The sequence below is a fragment of the Mugil cephalus genome, chromosome 1 (genome assembly GCF_022458985.1).
Source record: "Mugil cephalus isolate CIBA_MC_2020 chromosome 1, CIBA_Mcephalus_1.1, whole genome shotgun sequence".
NCBI classification, from domain to species: Eukaryota; Metazoa; Chordata; class Actinopteri; order Mugiliformes; family Mugilidae; genus Mugil; species Mugil cephalus.
Genome location: NC_061770.1, coordinates 43,847,449 through 43,866,711, shown reverse-complemented (window position 1 = coordinate 43,866,711; position 19,263 = coordinate 43,847,449). Strand labels below are relative to the sequence as shown.

General features: G+C 44.6%; 1 protein-coding gene across 1 annotated transcript; it reads right to left on the bottom strand.

The window, feature by feature from the left end:
• Positions 1–454: 454 nt before the first annotated feature.
• LOC125009897 (mucin-2-like) lies at positions 455–1,731 on the bottom strand (the record flags this gene model as incomplete). Its single annotated transcript, XM_047588176.1, has 3 exons — positions 455–1,020; positions 1,217–1,530; positions 1,604–1,731. Coding segments are annotated over 3 exons (1,008 nt in total), but the record flags the coding sequence as incomplete, so codon positions are not given.
• Positions 1,732–19,263: the final 17,532 nt, after the last annotated feature.

Sequence of the window (19,263 nt, the reverse complement as noted above, 5' to 3'; positions counted from 1 at the left end):
TGGTTGTTGTTGTTGGTGGTTCTGTGGTCGTTGTTTGTGCTGTGGTCGTTGTTGTTTTGGTTTTGGGGCTGGGGGGCGTTTTTGTTGGTGCTGTGGTTTATTGTTGTAGGTGGTGTGCGGTCGTTTGGGTTTTAGGGGGTTCTGTAGTTGTTGTTTTTAGGTGGTGCCGTGGTCGTTGTTGTAGGTGCTGTGGTTGTTGATTTGGTGGTGCTTGTTTGGGCGTTGTTGTTTTAGGTTTGGGGTGGGGGTCGGGTTTTTGTTGGTGCTTTTGGTTGTTGTTTTTTTGGTGCTGTGGTTGTTTTTTGTTGGTTTGGTTTCTGTGGTCGGGTTTTTGTAGGTGTGTGGTTTTTGTTGTAGGTGGTGCTTTTGGTCGTTGTTTTTAGGTGGGTGTGGTTTTTGTTGTAGGTGGGGGCTTTTGGGGGTTTTTGTTGGTGGTGCGTAGGCGTTGTTGTTTTTAGGGTTTGGGGACGTGGGTTGTTGTTGGTTTCTTTTGGTTGTTGTTGTTGGTGGAAACTGTCGTAGTTGGTTTTAGGTGGTTTGTGGTTGTTTTTTGTAGGTGCTGTGGTTGTTGGGTTTTTGGTGCGTGGTCGGGGTTTTTGGTAGGTGGTGCCGTGGTTGTTGTTGTTGGTGCTGTGGTCGTTGTTGTTGGTGCTCTGGTCGTTGTTGTAGGTGGTTCAGTGGTAGTTGTTGTTGTAGGTGGTGCTGTGGTTGTAGTTGTAGATGGTGCTGTGGTTGTTGTTGTAGGTGGTGACGTGGTTGTTGTTGTAGGTGCTGTGGTTGTTGTTGTAGGTGGTGCTGTGGTTGTTGTTGTTGGTGGAGCTGTCGTAGTTGTTGTAGGTGGTTCTGTGGTCGTTGTTGTAGGTGCTGTGGTTGTTGTTGTAGGTGGTGCTGTGGTCGTTGTTGTAGGTGCTGTAGTCGTTGTTGTTGGTGCTGTGGTTGGTGTCGTAGGTGGTGCTGTGGTCGTTGTTGTAGGTGCTGTGGTTGTTGTTGTAGGTGGTGCCATGGTCGTTGTTGTTGGTGCTCGTGGTTTTTTGTTTTTAGGGGTTTTCCCCCTGGTCGTTGTTGTAAGTGCTGTGGTTTTTTGTTGTAGGTGTTGCTGTGGTTTGTTGTTGTTGGGTTGGGGGCTGTCGTAGTTGTTTTGGTGGTTCTGTGGCGTTGTTTTTAGGTGCTGTGGTTGTTGGGTTTTAGGTGGTGCTTGGGGGTCGTTGTTTTGTAGGTGCTGTGGTTGTTGTTGTAGGGGGTGCTCGTGGTCGTTTTTTTGTAGGGGTGTGCTTTAGTCGTTGGTTTTTGGAGGTGGTTGACATGGTCGTTGTTGTTGGTGCTCTGGTTGTTGTTGTTGGTGGAGATGTCGTAGTTGTTGTAGGTGGTTCTGTGGTCGTTGTTGTAGTTGGTTTTCCCGTGGCGTTGTTGGGAGGGGGTGTTGTGGATGTTGTTGGTGGTGCTGTGGTCGTTGTTGTTGCTGTGGTTGTTGTTGTAGGTGGTGCTGTGGTTGTTGTTGTTGGTGCTGTAGTTGGTGTTGTAGGTGGTGCTGTGGTTGTTGTTGTTGATGGGGTGGGGTTGTTGTTTTAGGTGGTGAAGTTTGGGGTTGGGTTTTTGGGGGTATGTGGTTGTTGTTGTAGGTGGTGCTGTGGTCGTTGTTGTTGGTGCTGTGGTTGTTGTTGGTGGTGGAGCTGTCGTAGTTGTTGTAGGTGGTTCTGTGGTCGTTGTTGTTGGTGCTGTGGTTGTTGTTGTTGGTGGTTCTGTGGTCGTTGTTTGTGCTGTTTGGTCGTTGTTGTCGGTGGTGCTTTTGGTCGTTTTTTGTTTGGGGCTGTGGTCATTGTTTTGTAGGTGGGGCTGGCGGTCTTTGTTGTAAAGGGGGTTCTGTGGTTTGGGTTTTTGTAGGTGGTGCCCTGGTCGTTGTTGTAGGTGTGTGGTTTTTGATTTTTAGGTGGTGCTTTTGGTCGTTGTTTTGGTAGGTGGTGCTTTTGGGTTGTTGTTGGGGCTTTTTTTGGGTTTTTGTTGTTGGTGCTTTTTGGTTGTTGTTGTTGGTGGTGCTTTTCTTGTTTTTTAGGGGGCTTTTGAACGGGTTGTTGTTGTAGGTGGGTGCTGTGGGGCGTTGTTGTAGGTGGTGCTGTAGTCGTTGTTGTTGTAGGTGGTGAAGTGGTCGTTGTTGTAGGTGCTATGGTTGTTGTTGTAGGTGGAGCCCGTCGTATAGTTGTTTTGGTGGGTTTCTGTTTGGGTTTTTGTTGTAGGTTTCTGTGGTTGTTGTTGTTGGTGCTTTTGGCTCGTTGTTGTAGGGGGTGCCGGGGGTTTTTTGTTTGTTGGTGCTTTTGGTCGGGTTTTTGTTGGTGCTCTGGTGTTGTTGTTTGGTGGTTTTTGTGGTAGTTGTTGTTGTAGGTTTGGGGCTGTGGTCCCTTTTTGTGGGTGTGTGGTTTTTTTTGTTGAGATGGTTTCCCGTGGTTGTTGTTTTAGGGGGTGACGTGGTTTTTTGGGTTTTAGGTGCTTGTGGTTGTTGTTGTTGTAGGTGATTCTTGGGGGGTTGTTGTTGTTGTAGTTGTTGTTAGGTTTGGGTTGTGGTTGTTGTTGTTGTAGGTGGCTCTGTGGTTGTTGTTGTAGGTGGTTCTGTGGTCGATGTTGTTGTAGGTGGTGCTGTGGTCGTTGTTGCTGCAGGTGGTTCTGTGGTCGTTGTTGGTGTAGGTTGGTTTCAGTGGGGAGTTGGTGTTTTAAAAGGGGGTGCGGGGGTCGTTTTTTGTTGTAGGTTTATTCTGTGGTCGTTGTTGATGTAGGTGGTTCTTTTGGTTTTGTTTTTTGTGGGTGGTGCTGTTTGGGCGTTGTTGTTGTAGGGTGGTTCTGTGGTGTTGGGGGTCGGTTTTTTTTTGTAAGTGGCTCTGTGGTCGTTGTAGGTGGTTCTGTGGTTGGGTTTTTTAGGTGGTTTCTGTGGGGCGTTGTTGTTGTTGGTGGTGCCCGTGGTCGTTGTTTTGGGCGTTGTTAAATTTTAGGTTTTGGTTTTGTGGTTGGTTTTTGGTCGTTGTTTTTTGTAGGTGGTTTTGAGGTCGTTGTTTTTGTAGGTTTGGTTGTGGTCGTTGTTTTTTGTAGGTGGCTCGGGGGTCGTTGTAGGTGGTTTTTGTGGTTGGGTTTTGGGCATTGTTTTTTTGTAGGTGGTTTTGTGGGCCCTAGTTGTTGTAGGTTTGGGGCTGTGGTGTTGTTGTTGTAGGTGGTTTTTTGGGGTCGTTGTTTGGTTTATTTTTTGTTGTAGGTGGTTCTGGGGGTCGTTTGTTGTTTTTAGGTGGTGCCTTTTTGGTGGGGTTTTTGGTTGTTTTGGTGGTTCGTGGTCGTTTTTGTTGTAGGTTGTGCTGTGGGGCGTTGTTGTTGTAGGGGGTGCTTTTTGGTCGGGTTGGGTTTTTTGGGTTTTGTTGTTGTAGGTGGCTTGTGGTCGTTGTAGGTGGCTCTCGTTTGGGGGGGTTTGGTCGTCGTTGTTGTAGGTGGTTTCTGTGGTAGTTGTTGTTGTGGTGGTGCTGTGGGGGTTTGTTGGGTTTTTGGTTTTTTTTTTGGTCGTTGTTGTAGGTGGGGTTTTGTGGGGCGTTGTGGTCGTTTTGTTGTAGGCTGGGTCTGTGGTCGTTGTTGTTGTTGGTGGTTCCCCGTGGTCGTTTTTGTTGTAGGTTTGGTTTTTTGGGGGTCGAAGTTGTCGGGGGGTGCTGTGGTTTTTTGGTTTTTTGGTGCTGTGGTCGTTGGTTTTAGGGTGGTTTCTGGGGGTGTTTTTTGTAGGTTGGGTTTGTGGTTGTTGGTTTTAAGGGGGGGCTTTTTGGTTTTTGTTGTAGGTGCTGTGATTGTTGTTGTTGTAGGTGGTGCTGTGGTCGTTGTAGGTGGCTCTGTGGTCGTTGTGCTCTTTGTTGTTGTAGGTAGTGTTGTGGTTGTTGTTGTAGGTGGTTCTGTGGTCGTTGTTGTAGGTGGTGCCGTGGTTGTTGTTGTAGGTGCTGTGGTTGTTGTTGTTTTTGTGGTGTGTGGTTTGTTTTTTGGTCGTTGTTGTTGTAGGTGGGGTCTGTGGTGTTGTAGGTGGTTTGGGGGTTTTTTTTTAGGTGGTTCTGGGGTTGTTGTTTTGGGTTTTAGGGGTTTGGGTTTTGTGGTCGGGGTTTTTGTTTTTAGGGGGCTTGGGGGTCGTTGTAGGGGGTCTCGTGGTCGTTTTTAGGTGGGGTTTTGTGGTTGTTGTGGTTGTTGGTGGGTTCTGTTTGGGAGTTTTTTGTTGTTTGGTGGTGCTGTGGTGGTTGTTGGGGTAGGTTTTTTTCGTGGTTTGGGTTGGGTTTTAGGTTTGGTTTTGGTGGTCGTTGTGGTGTTTGTTTTTTTTTTTAGGCTCCCCTGTAGTCGTTGTTTTTTGTAGGTTTGGGCCTTTTGGTAGTTGTTGTTGTAGGTGGTTTGTGGTTGTTGTTGTTGTAGGTGGGTTCTGTGGTCGTTTTTTGTTGGTGGTTCTGTGGGGCGTTGTTGTTGTTGGGGTCTTTGGTCGTTGTAGGTGGCTTTTCCCGGTTTGTTGTTTTGTCGGTTGGGGTTTTTTGTTTGGTGGTGCTGTTTGGGGTTGTTTTTGTTGGTGGGTTCCCGTGGTGTTTTTGTTGTAGGTGGTTCTGGGGGTCGTGGTTTTAGGTGGTGGTGGTGGGTTGTTGTTGTTGGTGCTGGGGGTCGTTGTTTTAGGTTGGGGGCTGGGTAGTTGTTTTTAGGTGGTGCCCGTGGTTGTTGTTGTAGGTGGGGGCTGTGGTTTTTGTTGTAGGGGGTGACGGGGGCCCCTTTTGTTGTTGGGGGCTGGGGGTTGTTGGGTTTTTGTAGGTGGCTTTTGTGGGGCGTTGTAGGTTTGGGTCTTTTGGTTTGTTGTAGGTGGTTTTTGTGGTTGTTGTGGGGTTTTTGGTGGTTTTCTGTTGGGGGTTTTTGTTTTGTTTTAGGTGGTGCTGTGGGGGTTGTTGGGGTGTAGGTGGTGCTGTGGTGGTTGTTTTTTGGGGGTGGTTCTGTGGTGTTGTAGAAGGTTCTGTGGGTTGTTGTGGTTTGTTGTAGGGGGTTCTGTGGTCGTTGTTGTTTTAGGTGGCAAAGGTGGTCGTTGTTTTTTGTAAGGGGTTCTGTAGTGTTCTTGTTGTAGGTGGTTTCTGTGGGCGTTGTTGTTGTAGGGGGGTTTTTTGTCGGGCTTTGTTTTTGTAGGTTTGGGTCTGGTTTTTCGGGTTTTAGGTAGCTTTTGGTCGTTTTTAGGTGGTTCTGTGGTTGTTGTGGTTTTTGGTGGTTTGTGGGGCGTTGTTGTTTTTAGGTGTCTCTGGGGGTCGTTGTAGGGGATTCTGTGGGGTTTTTGGGTTTTTAGGGGGTTCTGTGGTCGTTGTTGGTGTAGGTGGTGCGTGGTGGTTGTTGTTTGGTGGTTCTTTTGGTCGTTTTTGGTGTTGTTGTTGTAGGCTCCTCGTAGTCGTTGTTGTTGAGGTGGTCCTTTTTGGTGTTTGTTGTTGTAGGTGGTTCTGTGGTTGTTGTTGTTGTAGGTGGTTCTGTGGTCGATGTTGTAGGTGGTTCTGTGGTCGTTGTTGTTGTAGGCTGCTCTGTGGTCGTTGTAGGTGGCTCTCTGGTCGTTGTAGTCGTTGTTGTTGTAGGTGGTGCTGTGGTAGTTGTTGTTGTAGGTGGTCCTGTGGTCGTTGTTGTTGTAGGTGGGGTTTTGTGGGGCGATGTTTTTTAGGTGGTGCTGTGGTGTTGGTTTTTGGTTGGGGTGTGGTCGTTGTTGTAGGTGGTTTTGTGGTAGTTGTTGTAGGTTTGGTTTCCCGTGGTTGTTGTTTTTAGGTGGTGCTGTTGGGGTTTTTGTTGTAGGGGGGTGACGTGGGGTTTTTGTTGGTGTGTGGTTTTTTTGTTGTTGTGGTGGCTCTGTGGTCGTTGTGGGGTTGTGGTCGTTTTTTAGGTGGTTCTGGGGTTGTTGTGGGGTTTTTGGTGGTTTTTGTGGTTTGTTGGTTTTTTGTAGGTTTGGGGCTGTTTGGTGGTTGTTGGTTTTAGGTGGTGCTGTGGGGTTGTTGTTTTTTAGGTGGGTTTTTGTGGGGCGTTTTGAAAGGGTTTTGTGGTTGTTGTGGTAGTTGTAGGTTGGGGTTTTTGTGGGTTGTTGTTGTAGGTTGGGGCCGGGTGGTCGTTGTTGTTGTAAGGGGGTTTGTGTCGTTTTGTTTGGGAGGTGGTGGGTGTGGGGCGTTGTTGTTGAGGTGGTTTTTTTTGTCTTTGTTGTTGTAGGTGGCTTTTGTTGTCGTTGTAGGTAGCTCTTTTTGGGGCGTTGTAGGTGGGGTTTTGTGGTTGTTGGGTTTTGGGTTTTAGGTGGTTCTGTTGGGCGTTGGTTTTTGTAGGTGTCTCTGTGGTCGTTGTAGGTGATTTGGGTTGTTGTGGTTTTTAAAGGGGGGGCTGTGGGCGTTGTTTTTTGTAGGTGCTGTGTGGTCGTTGTTGTTGGGAGGAGGTTCTGTGGTTGTTGTGGTCGTTGTTGTTGTAGGGGGTTTTTTGGGGGTCATTGTTTTTGTTGTAGGTGGCACTGGTTGGTCGTTGTTGGTGGTTCTGTGGTTGTTTGGGGGGTCCGGGTTTTGTTGTAGGTGGGTCTGTGGAAAGTTGTTTTTGTAGGTTTTTTTGTGGTTGTTGTGGTCGTTGTTGTTGGAGGGGGTTCTGGGGGTCGTTGTTGTTGTTTGGGGGATTTCTGTGGGCGTTGTTTTTGTAGGTTGGGCTTTTCGTCGTTGTTGTTGTAGGTTGCTCTGTGGTCGTTGTTTTTTTGTAGGTGGGTTTTTGTGGTCATTTTAGGTGGGTCTGGGTTGTTGTTGTTGCAGGTTGGGTTTTGTCGTTGTTTTTGGGTTTTTTGTTTGGTGGGTTTTTGTGGTCGTTTTTTGGGGTTTTTACCGGGGGCTCTTTTTGGGTTTTTGTTGTTGTAGGTGGCGCTGTGGTGGGTTTTGTTGTTGGGGTTCTTTTTGTTGTTGTGAAGGGTTTTGTGGTTTTTTTTGTTTGGGCGTTGTTGTAGGTGGTTCTTGTGGTGTTGTTGTAGGTGGCACTGTGGCGGTTTTTGTTGTAAAGGGGGGTTTTTTAGTTTTTTTGTTTGTTGGGGGGTGGTGCTGTGGTCGTTGTGTTGTAGATTGGGTCTGTGGTTATTGTTGTTGTAGTTGGGGCTGTGGTCTTTGTTTTTTTGAGGATGTTCTGTGGTCGTTGTTGCTGTGGTGGTTTTAGTAGTCGTTGTTGTTGAGGTGGTTTTCTGGGGTCGTTGTTTTTTGTAGGTGGCTTTGTGGTCGTTTTTTGGGTTTTAAAGGGGGGTTTTGTGGGCCCTTGTTTTTTAGGGCTGTGGTTGTTGTTTTTAGGTGGTGCTTTTGGTGTTTTTGGGAGGGGCGTTTCGTTGGTTTTTGGTGCTGTTGGGGTTTGGTGTGTAGGTGGGGGCTTTTGGTCGTTGTTGTTTGGTGCTTGTGGTTGGGTTTTTGTGGTGGTGCAAATGGTCGTTGTTGTTGGTGCTGTGGTTGTTGTTGTAGGTGGTGCCGTGGTCGTTGTTGTAAGTGCTGTGGTTGTTGTTGTAGGTGTTGCTGTGGTTGTTGTTGTTGGTGGGCTTCGTAGTTGGGTTTTGGGGGGTTTTTTGTGGTCGTTTTTTTGTTGGTGCTTGTGGTTGGGGTTTTTTAGGTGGTGCTTTTGGTCGTTGTTGTAGGTTTCTTTTGGTTTTTGTTTAGGTTTGGGGCTGTGGTCGTTGTTGTAGGTGGTGCTGTTAGGGCGTTGTTGTTGTAGGTTGGGGAATGGTCGTTGTTGTTGGTTTCTTGGTTGTTGTTGTTTGGGGGGGAAAATGTCGTAGTTGTTGGGAGGTGGGTTTTGTGGGGCGTTGTTGTAGTTGGTTCTGTGGTTGTTGTTGTTAAAGGGGGTGGTTTTGGTTTTTGTTGGGGTGTGTGGGTCGTTGTTTTTGCTGTGGTTTGGGGTTGGGTTTTTGGGTTTGGGGCTGTGGTTGTTGTTGGGTTTGGGGCCCGGGGTTGGTGTTTTTGGTGGTGCTGTGGTTGTTGTTGTAGATGGTTTCTGTGGGGGTTTTTGTTGGTTTGGTGGGTGAAGTGGTGTTGGGTTGTAGGGTTTTATTTGGGTTTTTGTTGTAGGTGGGTTTCTGTGGTCGTTTTTTTGTTGGTGTGTGGTTGTTTTTTTGGGGGTTTGGGGCTGTCGTTTGTTGTTGTAGGGGGGTTCGTGGTTTGTTGTTGTTGGTTTCTGTGGTTGGGTTTTTGTTGGTTTGGGTTTTTTGGTGTTGTTTTTGGGGTGTGGCGTTGTTGTCGGTGGTTTCTGTTTTGGGCGTTGGTTTTTGGTTTCTGGGGGGCATTGGGTTTTTGGTGGTGCTTGGGGGTCGTTTTTTTGTAGGTTTTTTCTGGGGGTTGTTGTTGTTTGGTGGTTTTCCGGGGGTGTTGTTGTAGGTGCTGTGGTTGTTGATGTAGGTGGGTGGGGTTTTTTGGTCGTTGTTGTTGTAGGTGGGGGCTGTGGGGCGTTGTTGTTGGTTTTGTGGTTGTTGTTTTTAGGTTTTGGGTTGTTGTTTTTGGTTTGGGGCTGTGGTCGTTGTTTTAGGGGGCGTGGTTGTTGTTGTAGGGGGGTGCTGTGGTCCCTTGTTTTAGGGGGGTGCTTTGCGTTGTTGTTTTTGGTGGTGAAGTGGGGCGTTTTTGTTGGTGCTTTTGGTTTTTTGTTGGTTTTGGGGGAGCTGTCGTAGTTGTTGTAGGGGGGTTCTGTGGTTGTTGGTTTTTAGGTGCTTTTTGGTTTTGTTTTTGGTTTCTGTGGTTTGTTGTTGTAGGTTTGGGGGGCCTGGGGTTGTTGTTTGGGTTTTGTGGTCGGGTTTTTGTTTTGGTTTCTCCCGGGTCGTTGTTGTAGGTGGTTCAGTGGTAGTTGTTGTTGTTGGTGGTGCTGTGGTTTGTTGTTTTGGGTGTGTGGTTTGTAGTTGTTTGATGGTTGGGTGTGGTTTTTTGTTGTAAGGGGGGGGACGGTGGTTTTTTTGTTGTAGGTTTCTTTTGGTTTTTGTTGTTGTAGGGTTTATTTTTGTGGTTGTTGTTGTTGTAGTTGTTGTAGGTGGCTCTGTGGTTGTTGTTGTTGTAGGTGGCTCTGTGGTTGTTGTTGTTTGGTGGGTTTTGTGGTCGATGGTTTTTGTAGGTTTGGGGCTGTGGTCGTTGTTCTGCAGGGGGTTCTTTTTGGTGTTTTTTTGGGGTAGGTGGGTGCCAGTGGCGTTTGGGGTTGGGAAATTTGGGGCTGTGGTCGGTTTTTGTTGTAGGTGTTTTTTTGGGGGTCGTTGTTGATGTAGGTGGTTCTGTGGTCTTTGTTGTTGTAGGTGGTTTCTGGGTCGTTGTTTTTGTAGGTGGTTTTGTGGTCGGTTTGTGGTCGTTGTTCTTGTACGTGGCTTGTGGTCGTTTTTTAGGGGGTTCTGTGGTTTTGTTGTAGGTGGTGCTGTGGTCGTTGTTTTTTGTTGGTGGGTTTCTGTGGTCGTTTTTGGTCGTTTTTTATTGTAGGGGGGTTCCGTGGTTGTTTTGGTCGTTGTTGTTGGAGGTGGTTCTGAGGGGCGTTGGGTTTTTGTGGTGGGCTCTGTGGTGTTGGGTTTTTGTAGGTGGGCTCTTTTTGGTCGTTTTTAGGTGGTTTTTGTGGTTGTTGTGGTCATTTTTGGTTTTAAAGGGGGTTCTGTGGTCGTTTTTGTTGGGGGTGCGGGGGTCGTTGTTGTTGTGGTGGTTCTGTGGTCGGGGTGGTCATTGTTGTTGTAGGGGGTTCTGTGGTCGTAGTTTTTTGTAGGTGGTGCTTTGGTCGTTGTTGTTTTAGGTGGTGGGTGTGGTCGTTTGTTTGTTTGGGGTTTTGCTTGTGGTCGTTGTTGTTGTAGGTGGTGCTGTGGTCGTTGTGTTCGTTGTTGTTGTAGGTGGCTCTGTGGTCGTTGTAGGTGGCTCTGTGGTCGTTGTGGTCGTCGTTGTTTTTAGGTGGTGTGTGGTTTTTTTTTTGTTGTAGGTGGTGCTTTTGGTGGTTGTTGTTTTTAGGTAGTTCTGTGGTCGTTGTTTTTTAGGTGGTTCTTTTGGTGGGTTTTTGGGCGTTGTTGTTGTAGGCTGTTTTTGTGGTCGTTGTTGTTTTTAGGTGGTCCGGTTTGGGCGTTGGGTTGTTGTAGTTGGTTCTGTGGTCGATGTTGTCGGTGGTGCTGTGGTCATGGTTGTTGGTGCTGTGGTCGTTGTTTTTAGGTGGGCTGTGGTGTTGGGTTTTAGGGTGGTTCTGTTTGGGTTTTTGTTGTAGGTTTGGGCTACGGTTGTTGTTTTTAGGGGCTGTGTTTGGGTTTTTGTTGTAGGTGGGGCTGTTTGGGCGTTGTGGGGGGCTCTGTGGTCGTTGTGTCTTTTTGTTGGGGTTAGGTAGTGTTGTTTGGGTTTTTGTTTTTAAAGGTTTGGGTTTTGGGTCGTTGTTGTAGGTTTTTGCCCGGTGGTTGTTGTTGTAGGTTTCCTGTGGTTGTTTTTTGTTGTAGGTGGTGTGTGGTCCCTTGTTTGGGCGTTGTTGTTGTAGGTGGCTTTGTGGTGTTGTAGGTGGCCCCTGTGGGGCGTTTTTAGGTGGGGTTTTGTTTGGGGGGGTTTTTGTTTTTAGGGGGGGTTTTGTGGCGATGTTGTTTTTTGGTTTTGTGGTGTTGTTGTTGGTTTCTTTTGGCGTTGTTTTAAAGGGGGTGCTGTGGTTTGTTGTTGTAGGTGGTGCTTTTGGGGGGGTTGGGTTTTAGGTGGTGCTGTTTGGGTTTTTGGTTTTGGTTTGGGGAGTGGCCGTTTTTGTTGGTGCTGTGGTTTGTTGTTTTTTGTAGGGTGGGTCTTTTGGTCGTTTTTAGGTGGCTTGTGGTCGTTGTAGGTGGTTTTGTGGTTGGGTTGGTTTTTTGGTTTGGTTTTGTTTGGGAGTTGTTGTTGTAGGTGGTTTCTTTTTGGTGGTTTTTGGTGTAGGTGGTGCTTTTTGGGTGGTTGTTTTTAGGTGGCTCTGTGGTCGTTGTGGTCGTTGTTGTTGTTGGTCCTTTTGGGAGTCGTTGTTGTTGTAGGGGGGTCCTGTTGGTATTGTTGTTGTAGGTGGTTTTTGTGGTTGTTGTTGTTTTTAGGTGGTTCTGTGGTCGATGTTGTGGTGGTTTCTGTGGTCGTTTTGTTTTAGGCTGCTCTGTGGTCGTTTGTTTGGTTTGGGTCTCTGGGGGGGGGTTTTTAGTCGTTTTTGTTTTAGGTTGGTGCTGTTTGGGAGGTTTTTGTTTTTTTGGTGGTCCTGTGGTCGTTGTTGTTGTAAGGGGGTTTTTGGGGGTCGATTTTGGGAGGTGGTGCTGTGGTCGTTGTTTTTTTGGTGCTGTGGTCGTTGTTGTAGGTGGTTCTGTCGTAGTTGTTGTAGGTGGTGCTGTGGTTGTTGTTGTAAAGGGGGTTTGTGGGTTTGTTGTTTTGTAGGTGGTTCTGTTTGGGCGGTTTTTTGTTGTAGGTGGGGGTCTGTGGTCGTTTGTTGGGGGGTTTGTGGTTGTGGGGGTTGTTTTTGTTGTAGGTGGTTCTTTTGGGCGTTGTTGTTGTAGGGGCTCTGTGGTTGTTGTTGGGTTTTAGGTGGCGTGTTTGGGGGTTGTTGTTGTAGGTGGTTCTGTGGGGCGTTGTAGAAGGTTTGTGGTTTGTTGTGGTAGTTGTTGGTAGGTGGTTCTTGGGGGTTTGTTTTTTGTTGTAGGGGGACGGTGGTCGTTGTTGTTTTTAAGGGGTTCGGAGTTGTTTTTTGTTGTAGGTGGTTTCTTTTGGGGTTGTTGTTTTTAGGTGGGGTTTTGTCGTCTTTTTTGTTGTTGGGGGCTCTGTTGTCGTTGTAGGGAGCTTTTTGGGGTCGTTGTAGGTGGTTCTGGTTTGGTTTGTGGTGGTTGTAGGTGGTTCTGTGGTCTTTTTTGGGTTGGGAGGTGTCTTGTGGTCGTTTTTTAGGTGATTCTGGGTTGTTGGGGGTTTTTAGGGGGTTTTGTGGTCGTTGTTGTTGTAGGTGGCTGTGTTGGGGCGTTTTTTGTTGTAGGAGGTTCTGTGGGTTTTTTTGTGGTCGGTTTTTGTTGTGGTGGTTCTGTGGTCCCTTGTTTTTTTGTTGTAGGTGGCACTGTGGGGTTGTTTTGGGGGTTCTGTGGTTGTTGTGGTTTGTTGTTGTTGTTTGGGGGGGGCTCTTTTGGGGCGGGTTTTTGTTTTTAGGTGTTTCTGTGGTTGTTTTTGGTGTTTTTGTTGTAGGGGGTTCTGTGGGGCGTTGTTGTTGTAGGGGGATTTCTGTGGTTTGTTGTTGTTGTTTGGTGGTTCTGTCGTCGTTTTTTGGTGTAGGTTGCTTGGGGTCGTTGTTGTTGTAGGTGGGTCTGTGGTCATTGGGAGGTGGCTTGTGGTTTTTTGTTGTTGAGGTGGTTTTTTGTCGTTGTTGGGTTTTTGTAGGTGGTTCTGTGGTCGTTGGGTTTTTGTCGTGGCTCTTTTGGTTGTTGTTGTTGTAGGTGGCGTGTGGGTTGTTGTTGTTTGGTGGTTTGTTTTGTTGTAGAAGGTTTTTGTGGTTTTGTGGGGGTTTTTTGGGAGGTGGTTTTTGTGGTGTTGTTGAAAGGGGGCACTGTTGGTGGTTGTTGTTGTAGGGGGTTTTTTTGTTGTCGTTTTTGTTGTAGGGGGGTGCTTTTGGTGTTGTTTTTTGTAAAAATGGGGGTTGTGGGCATTGTTGTTTTAAATTTTGCGTGGTCTTTTGTTTTGTAGGATTGTTCTGTTTGGTTTGTTGGGTTTCGGGAGGTGGGTTTTTGTAGTCGTTGGGTTTTTGTAGGTGGTGCGTGGGTTTTGTTTTTGTAGGTTTGGGTCTTTTTGGTGTTTTTTTGTTGTAAGGGGTTTGTTTGGGCGTTTTTTGTGGTGGCAGAGGCGGGTTTTTGTTGAGGTGGGTTTTCTTGTTTGGGTTTTTTGTTGTGGTTGCTTGTGGTCGTTGTTTTTGTAGGTGGGTCTGTGGTTGTTGTTTTTGTTTGGTGGCGCTTTTGGGTGGTTGTTGTTGTAGGTGGTTTGTGGGCGTTGTTTTTGTAGGGGCTCTGTGGGGGGTTGTAGGTGGTTCTGTGGTTGTTGTGGTTGTTGTTTTTTGTAGGTGGGTTTTGTGGTCGTTGTTTTTGTACGTGGCTCTTTTGGGTTTTTTTGTTGTAGGTGGCGCTGTGGTGGTTTTTGTTGTAGGTGGGGTTTGTTGTTGTTGTAGAAAAGGTTTTTGTGGTTTTTTGTGGTCGTTGTTGTTGGTGGTTCTGTGGTGGTTTTTGTAGGGGGCTGTGGTCGTTTTTTGTTGTAGGGGGGTTTTGTAGTCGTTGTTGTTTTAGGGGGGTGCTGTGGTCGGGTTTTTGTTGTAGATGGCTCTGTGGTCTTTTTGTTGTAGTTGGTTTTTCCCGTGGTTTTTTGTTCTTTTTAGGGTGTTCTGTGGGTTTGTTTTGGTCGTTTTTTTGCTGTAGGTGGTTCAGTAGTCGTTGGGGTTTTTGTTTGGTGGTTTCTGGGTCGTTGTTGTTGTAGGTGGCTCTTTTTGGCGGGTTTTTTTGTTGAAGGGGGTTTTTTTGTGGGCGTTGTTGTAGGTGACGGGAGACGTTTGTTTTTGTTGCAGGTGGTTTTCTTTTTGGGGGTTTTTTTGTTTTAGGTTGTCTGTGGGCGTTGTTTTTTTGTAGGTGGCTCTGTGGTTGTTGTTGGTTGGTTTGGTGGCGTTTTTGGTGGTTGTTGTTGTAGGTGGTTTTTGTGGTCGTTGTTGTTGTTGGTGGGTCTGTGGTCGTTGTAGATGGGGTCTTGTGGGGTTTTTGGGGGTTGTTGTTGGTTTTTAGGGTGGGTTTGTGGGCGTTTTGGTTTTTTAGGTGGCTTGTGGTTGTTGTTGTTGTAGGGGGGGCGCTTGTGGGGGGTTGTTTTTGTAGGTGGTTCTGTGGTCGTTTGTAGAAGGTACTGTGGTTTGTAGTGGTTAAATTGGTTTTTAGGTGGTTTTTGTGGTGGTTTTTTGTTGGAGGTGGCACTGTGGTCGTTTGTTGTTTTTAGGGGGTTCTGTAGTCGTTCTTGTTGTAGGGTTTCGGGGGGGTCGGGTTTGGGTTTTTGTAGCGTTTTGGGTTTTGTCGTTTTGTTGTTGTAGGGGGGCTCTGTTGTGTTTTTTAGGTAGCTCTGTGGTCGCCCCGTAGGTGGGGTTTTGTGGTTGTTTTGGTTGTAGGTGGTTCGGGGGGGATTGGGGTTGTAGGGGTCTCTTGGTGGTCGTTGTAAAGGGGGGTTTGGGTTGTTGTGGTTGTAGGGGGTTCTGTGGTCGTTTTTGTTGTAGGGGGCTCTGTGGTGGTTTTTGTTGGGGGAGGTTCTGTGGTTGTTTTTTGGTCGTTTTTGTGTTTGGTGGTTTTGGGGCTTTTTTGGGTTTTTTGTAGGTGACCTGTGTGTTGTTTGGGGTTCTTTGGTTGTTGTGGTCGTTGTTGTTGTAGGTGGTTCTGTGGTTGTTGTGGTCGTTGTTGTTGTAGGTGATGCTGTGGTCGTTGTTGTTGTAGGTGGTTCTGTCGGGCGTTTGTTGTTGTAGGTTGTTCTGTGGTTGTTGTTGTTGTAGGTGGCTCTGTGGTCATTGTAGGTGGCTCTGTGGTTGTTGTTGTTGTAGGTGGTGTGTGGCGTTGTTTTTGTAGGTGGTTCTGTGGTTTTTTTGTAGAAAGGGTTTGTGGGGTTTTTGTTTGGGCATTGTTGTAGGTTTGGGTTTTGTGGCGTTTTTGTTGTAGGTGGGACTGTTTGGGCGTTGTTGTTGTAGGGGGGGTTTTGTAGTCGTTTTTTGGTTTTAGGGGGTGTGTGGTTTGTTGTTGTTTTAGGTGGGGGTTTTGTGTTTTTGTTGTTGTAGGGGGGTTTGTGGTCGTTGTTGTTTTAGGTAGCTCTGGGGGTATTGGAGGTGGGGTTTTGTTGTTATTGTGGTCGTTGTTGTTGTAGGTGGTTTGTGGTGTTGTTTTTGTAGGTGGCTCTGTGGTCGTTGTTTTGTGTTGGTGTGTGGTCGTTGTTGTTGTAGGTGGCTCTGTGGTCGTTGTTGTTGTAAATGGTTCTGTGGTCGTTGTTGTAGGTGGCCCCTGTGGTCGTTTTTGTTGTAGGGGGTTCTGTGGTGTTGTTGTTGTAGGTGGCTTTGGGGTGTTGGTTTTTTGTGTTGGTGCGGGGGTCTTTTTGTAGGTGGGTTTTGTGGTGTTGTTTTGGTTTTTAGGGGGGTTCTGTGGCGTTGTGGTCGTTGGGTTGGGGTTTTAGGTGGTTCAGTGGTCTTGTTGGGGGTAGGTGGTGCTGTGGGTGTTGTTGGTTTTATGTGGCTCTTTTGGGTTGTTGTTTTTAGGTGGGTTTTTGTGGTTGTTGTTTTTCGTTGTTGTTGTAGGTGGTTCAGTGGGGTTTTTGTTGTTTGGGTTTAAGGGGGCTCTGTGGGCGGGTTTTGTTGTAAGTGGTTTTTTGTGGTCGTTGTTGTTGTAGGTGGCTCGTGGTTTTTGTTGTTGTAGGTTGGGGGCCCGTGGGGTTTGTTGTTGGAAGTGGGTTTTGTGGTCGTTGGTTTTTGTGGTGGATTGTGGTCGTTGTTGTTGTTTGGTGGCCTTTTGGGGGCGTTGTTGTTGTAGGTGGTGCTGTGGTGGTTGTTGTTGTAGGTAGTTCTGTGGTCGTTGTTGTTGTAGGTGGTGCTTGTGGTGTTGTTTGTTTGTAGGGGTTCTGTGGTGTTGTTGTTGTAGGTGGTTCTGTGGGCCCTTTTGGGCGGTTTTTGGGTTTTAGGTGGTTCAGTTGGGGCGTTGGTGTTGTAGGTGGCCCCTTTTTGTGTTGTTGTTTTTAGGTGGCTCTGTTTGGGTTTTTGGGTAGTTGTTTGGGTTTGGGGGCCAGGGTTGTTTTTGTTGTAAAATGGTTCTGTGGTTTTGTTGTTGTAGGGGGTTCTGTGGTCGTTGTTGTTGTTGGTGGTGCTGGGGGTCGTTGTTGTCATTGTTGTTTTAGTTGGTGCTTTTTGGTTGTATCTGTAGTTATTTGGCCCCAACTACTTTCCCGTGAGTTAAGAAAACCCAGAAAAGAAGGTGGGCAATTTAAAAAGCACAACTTTTATCAACCCACTTTAACTTTAATCCTGCATTTTTTCTTGTGGCTTAGGGACATATTTTTGTTCTGTTGGGAAAGAAGGCATTTATTAGGCCCTTTTACTCCAACCGGGTTTCACCGGGTTTAAATTTCTTTTATCCCTCCAAAACCCATTTTTTGCTTCCTTCGAATTTTATAACATGAAAAAAATGCTCTTCTTTTGCAACTTTAAAAAAGTAAAATCTTTTAAACTTAACATTTTTAATCGATTCTTAAATAAACAAATTTTTTTACAAGTGCGCACAATTTATAAACATAAAATTTCTGATAAACCCTTTTTTTTACTTTTTTGGGGGCCCAAACTCTTTGAGGTGGGCCCGACACAAATTGGGAAAAATGTGCTGTGGTTGATAATTTTAATTTCCAAAAATTTTTCTTAAACTCAAAAAGTTTAAAAAAACAGTTTCCCCCCTGTTAATTTACTCAAAAAAATCTGAAAGGCCCCCTTTGGGGAACCCTTTTTCATTGAAAGGGGACCGTTAAAGTTTTAAAAGGTACATACGGGGTTTGGGAAACAAATTTTGTGCCCTCCCAAGGGAATGTCTTCCTCTGTGAACCCCTCTGCTTATTTCAGGAAATAATTCCCCAAAAAAACTACCCTACAAAGCTTTAAAAAATTTGTGTCCCTTTGTCCCTTGCTTATTGGTGGTTTTTGGGGTAGGACAGTTTTTTTTAATACCGTGGGAAAAAAATGCCCCTGTCCCCGCTTTTTGGAGCGTGTTGGGGCAAACAAAATTTAACATGAGTAAATATTTGCAGGGAAAAAAACCCAAATGTGAAATTTAAAAAATTGTCTTTTTAAAGTATTAAAGGAATTTTGGTTTTAAAAAGATATGCAAATAATTGTATTTGTTTGTAATTTTCACTTTTTAAAAAAATTCCCAACCCTTTATTCGGAGTGGGGTTTGTATTGAATTTTTTGTAAATGGGTCAAAGACGAGACATGTCAATTCTGGTGTCCGAGGCATATTTATAATAGTAAAAATAAATAAAAAAAATTAAAAAGTACAATTTGTTTCTCAATTCTCCCCACTTTACTTGCTCATATGAGTATTTACTGTAAGAAATGAAAATTTAAGGACTTATTTAGCTCAAAAGTACAAAACTGTCCTTCCTGGATAACGTCCGGGCTAAAAATCTAAGTACAAAATTATGCTAAAAATGTCAAAAATCTTAATGAAGGCATTAATGATACACTGGGGCATAATTGTGTTGGTGTTTGTAATGACACCTACAAATATAGTAACAACACTAAGCTCATTTACATATTTATTCAAGAAATACTTTTGTCGCCATTTTCGGATTCTCAAATGTCCTTCCTGTGTATCACACATAAAGTGGCTATTTGACCATAGTTGGATTTGGACATTCATGTTACAGGGTGTTGTATCAGCCAACAGATTCTGAAGGACCCCCAAAAGAGATGACAATGTCAATAAATCTCTCTTAAAATGTTGATATTTTGACCTTTTCGCTCAGTGCTACGTGATGTACCACCATGATGTGTCTTTCTGGATAATGCTAATAACACATTTATAATTTTTTAAATTTTAAAATGACCTATTTCATGTGAAATATGACATTGATGTGTTGAAGATTAAGCTAATGTTAGTGCCCGATTATAAAGGAAAAATAGTTGTTTTGTCCTTCCTGGATAACAAAGGTATTCTGTTACCCAGGAAATGTCCTCTGTTAGAGAGACTGGACATGTTAATCAATTCAGTAGCTGTAGGTTTTTAGACATTGATTTGATGTTGTACTGTTGTTCTTTTATTATTATTAATAGCAGCTGATTTAGATTTTTTTTCACTTTTAAAATCCTTATACGTCTTTGACCCAAATGCATGCTGGTTTGCATGACCCATTGCCACGCCAGTGAAAAGAACAGCTTTCCTGTGTGTTTTACAGGTGCAATGCTTTACATAAAACTACAACAAAAAACTAATATAGAGCATTAACAAATGGCAAAAGACCGAAAATATTAATACGAAAAAATAATTGAAGTAGAAAAATAGAAATTTTGTAAAAAATCAGAAATCATGAAAAATATATAGATTACCTAGTCACGTCAAATATTGATAAGCTAGACAAAGTAAATAAATCTTGTCATATCACATATTTACCTGAAATCTAATAAAAAAAAAACAAAAAAAAAACTAATGCATGTACGTATTTCCTAATGTTAGTACAGATATGAATAAGAAAGTATATGGCATAATAAATAACTACATACACATACATACAAGGATTGAACAGAACAATACTCATCACTTACCCAAAATGAGGTTATAAGAAGAAAAGTTATTGGTTCCCCTTTTAACTTATGTTGCTGTTTTAAATTATTTCAGTGTGTTAACTGAGACATAGTCACATCTATCCTTCTGTAAATCTCTCAGCTTAAGTGACGGCCCAAATCTGTTTTCACTTTATATATTGGAATACAATAAATCCAATGACGTGACTGAAAGATGAGATCTTTGGGGAGGCATTAGAATGCAGTCTTATCAGCTGTCACTTTCTTGACTCAGTGCCACGACCTAACTATCTTCATTTTCCTGTAAAACTAGTTCCAGGTGTGAGTAACAACATTCAAACTAGAGATGCCATCACGTAAATGGAGAGGGGATACACTGAATCGAGATACATTCAATACATATTTGGGCTTATCTGAATGAATATGCAAGTAAATGATGCTTTTCTAAGTAAGTAAGTACAAAACTGCATTGTTTGATCAGTTCATCTCGAGAATCTTCATTTCCTCATATTTATCTGTGTGACTGCAAAACAACAACCTCAGTATTTTAATTTAACAAATAGGGAATATCTGTCATTTTTTGCTTGCAGCATGAATGTCAGCAGAGAACATGCTGACACAGTACAATAATACACAAATCGTTCTGATATGCCACTCGGAACTGCATTCAGTTTTGTGAGCAAGTCCAGGGTAACAATGTTTTAATCAAGCATGTAAGCTGTAAGTATGGTACTTTTTTTTTTTGATAGATTATTGAGTAGCTCTTAAGGAGTTATTCTTTTCTATTTTTCTTGTCACAGTCAGTCAGGTCCGATGTAATTGTAGTTGACAGGAGAGTGGACTGGAACTTGGATTGCAATTAAATCATTAATTTGCATAGTTTCAATCTCTTGAGACAAAGTTGAGGTCAGTTGTTTGCATTATCTTTTGTATTATTGCTTATTATGTGTTATATCATTAGTTATATGTGCATGGGTCAAGAACTGACAGTCAGATTCAGACATAATTCAGTTACAGAAAGAATTCTTCTTT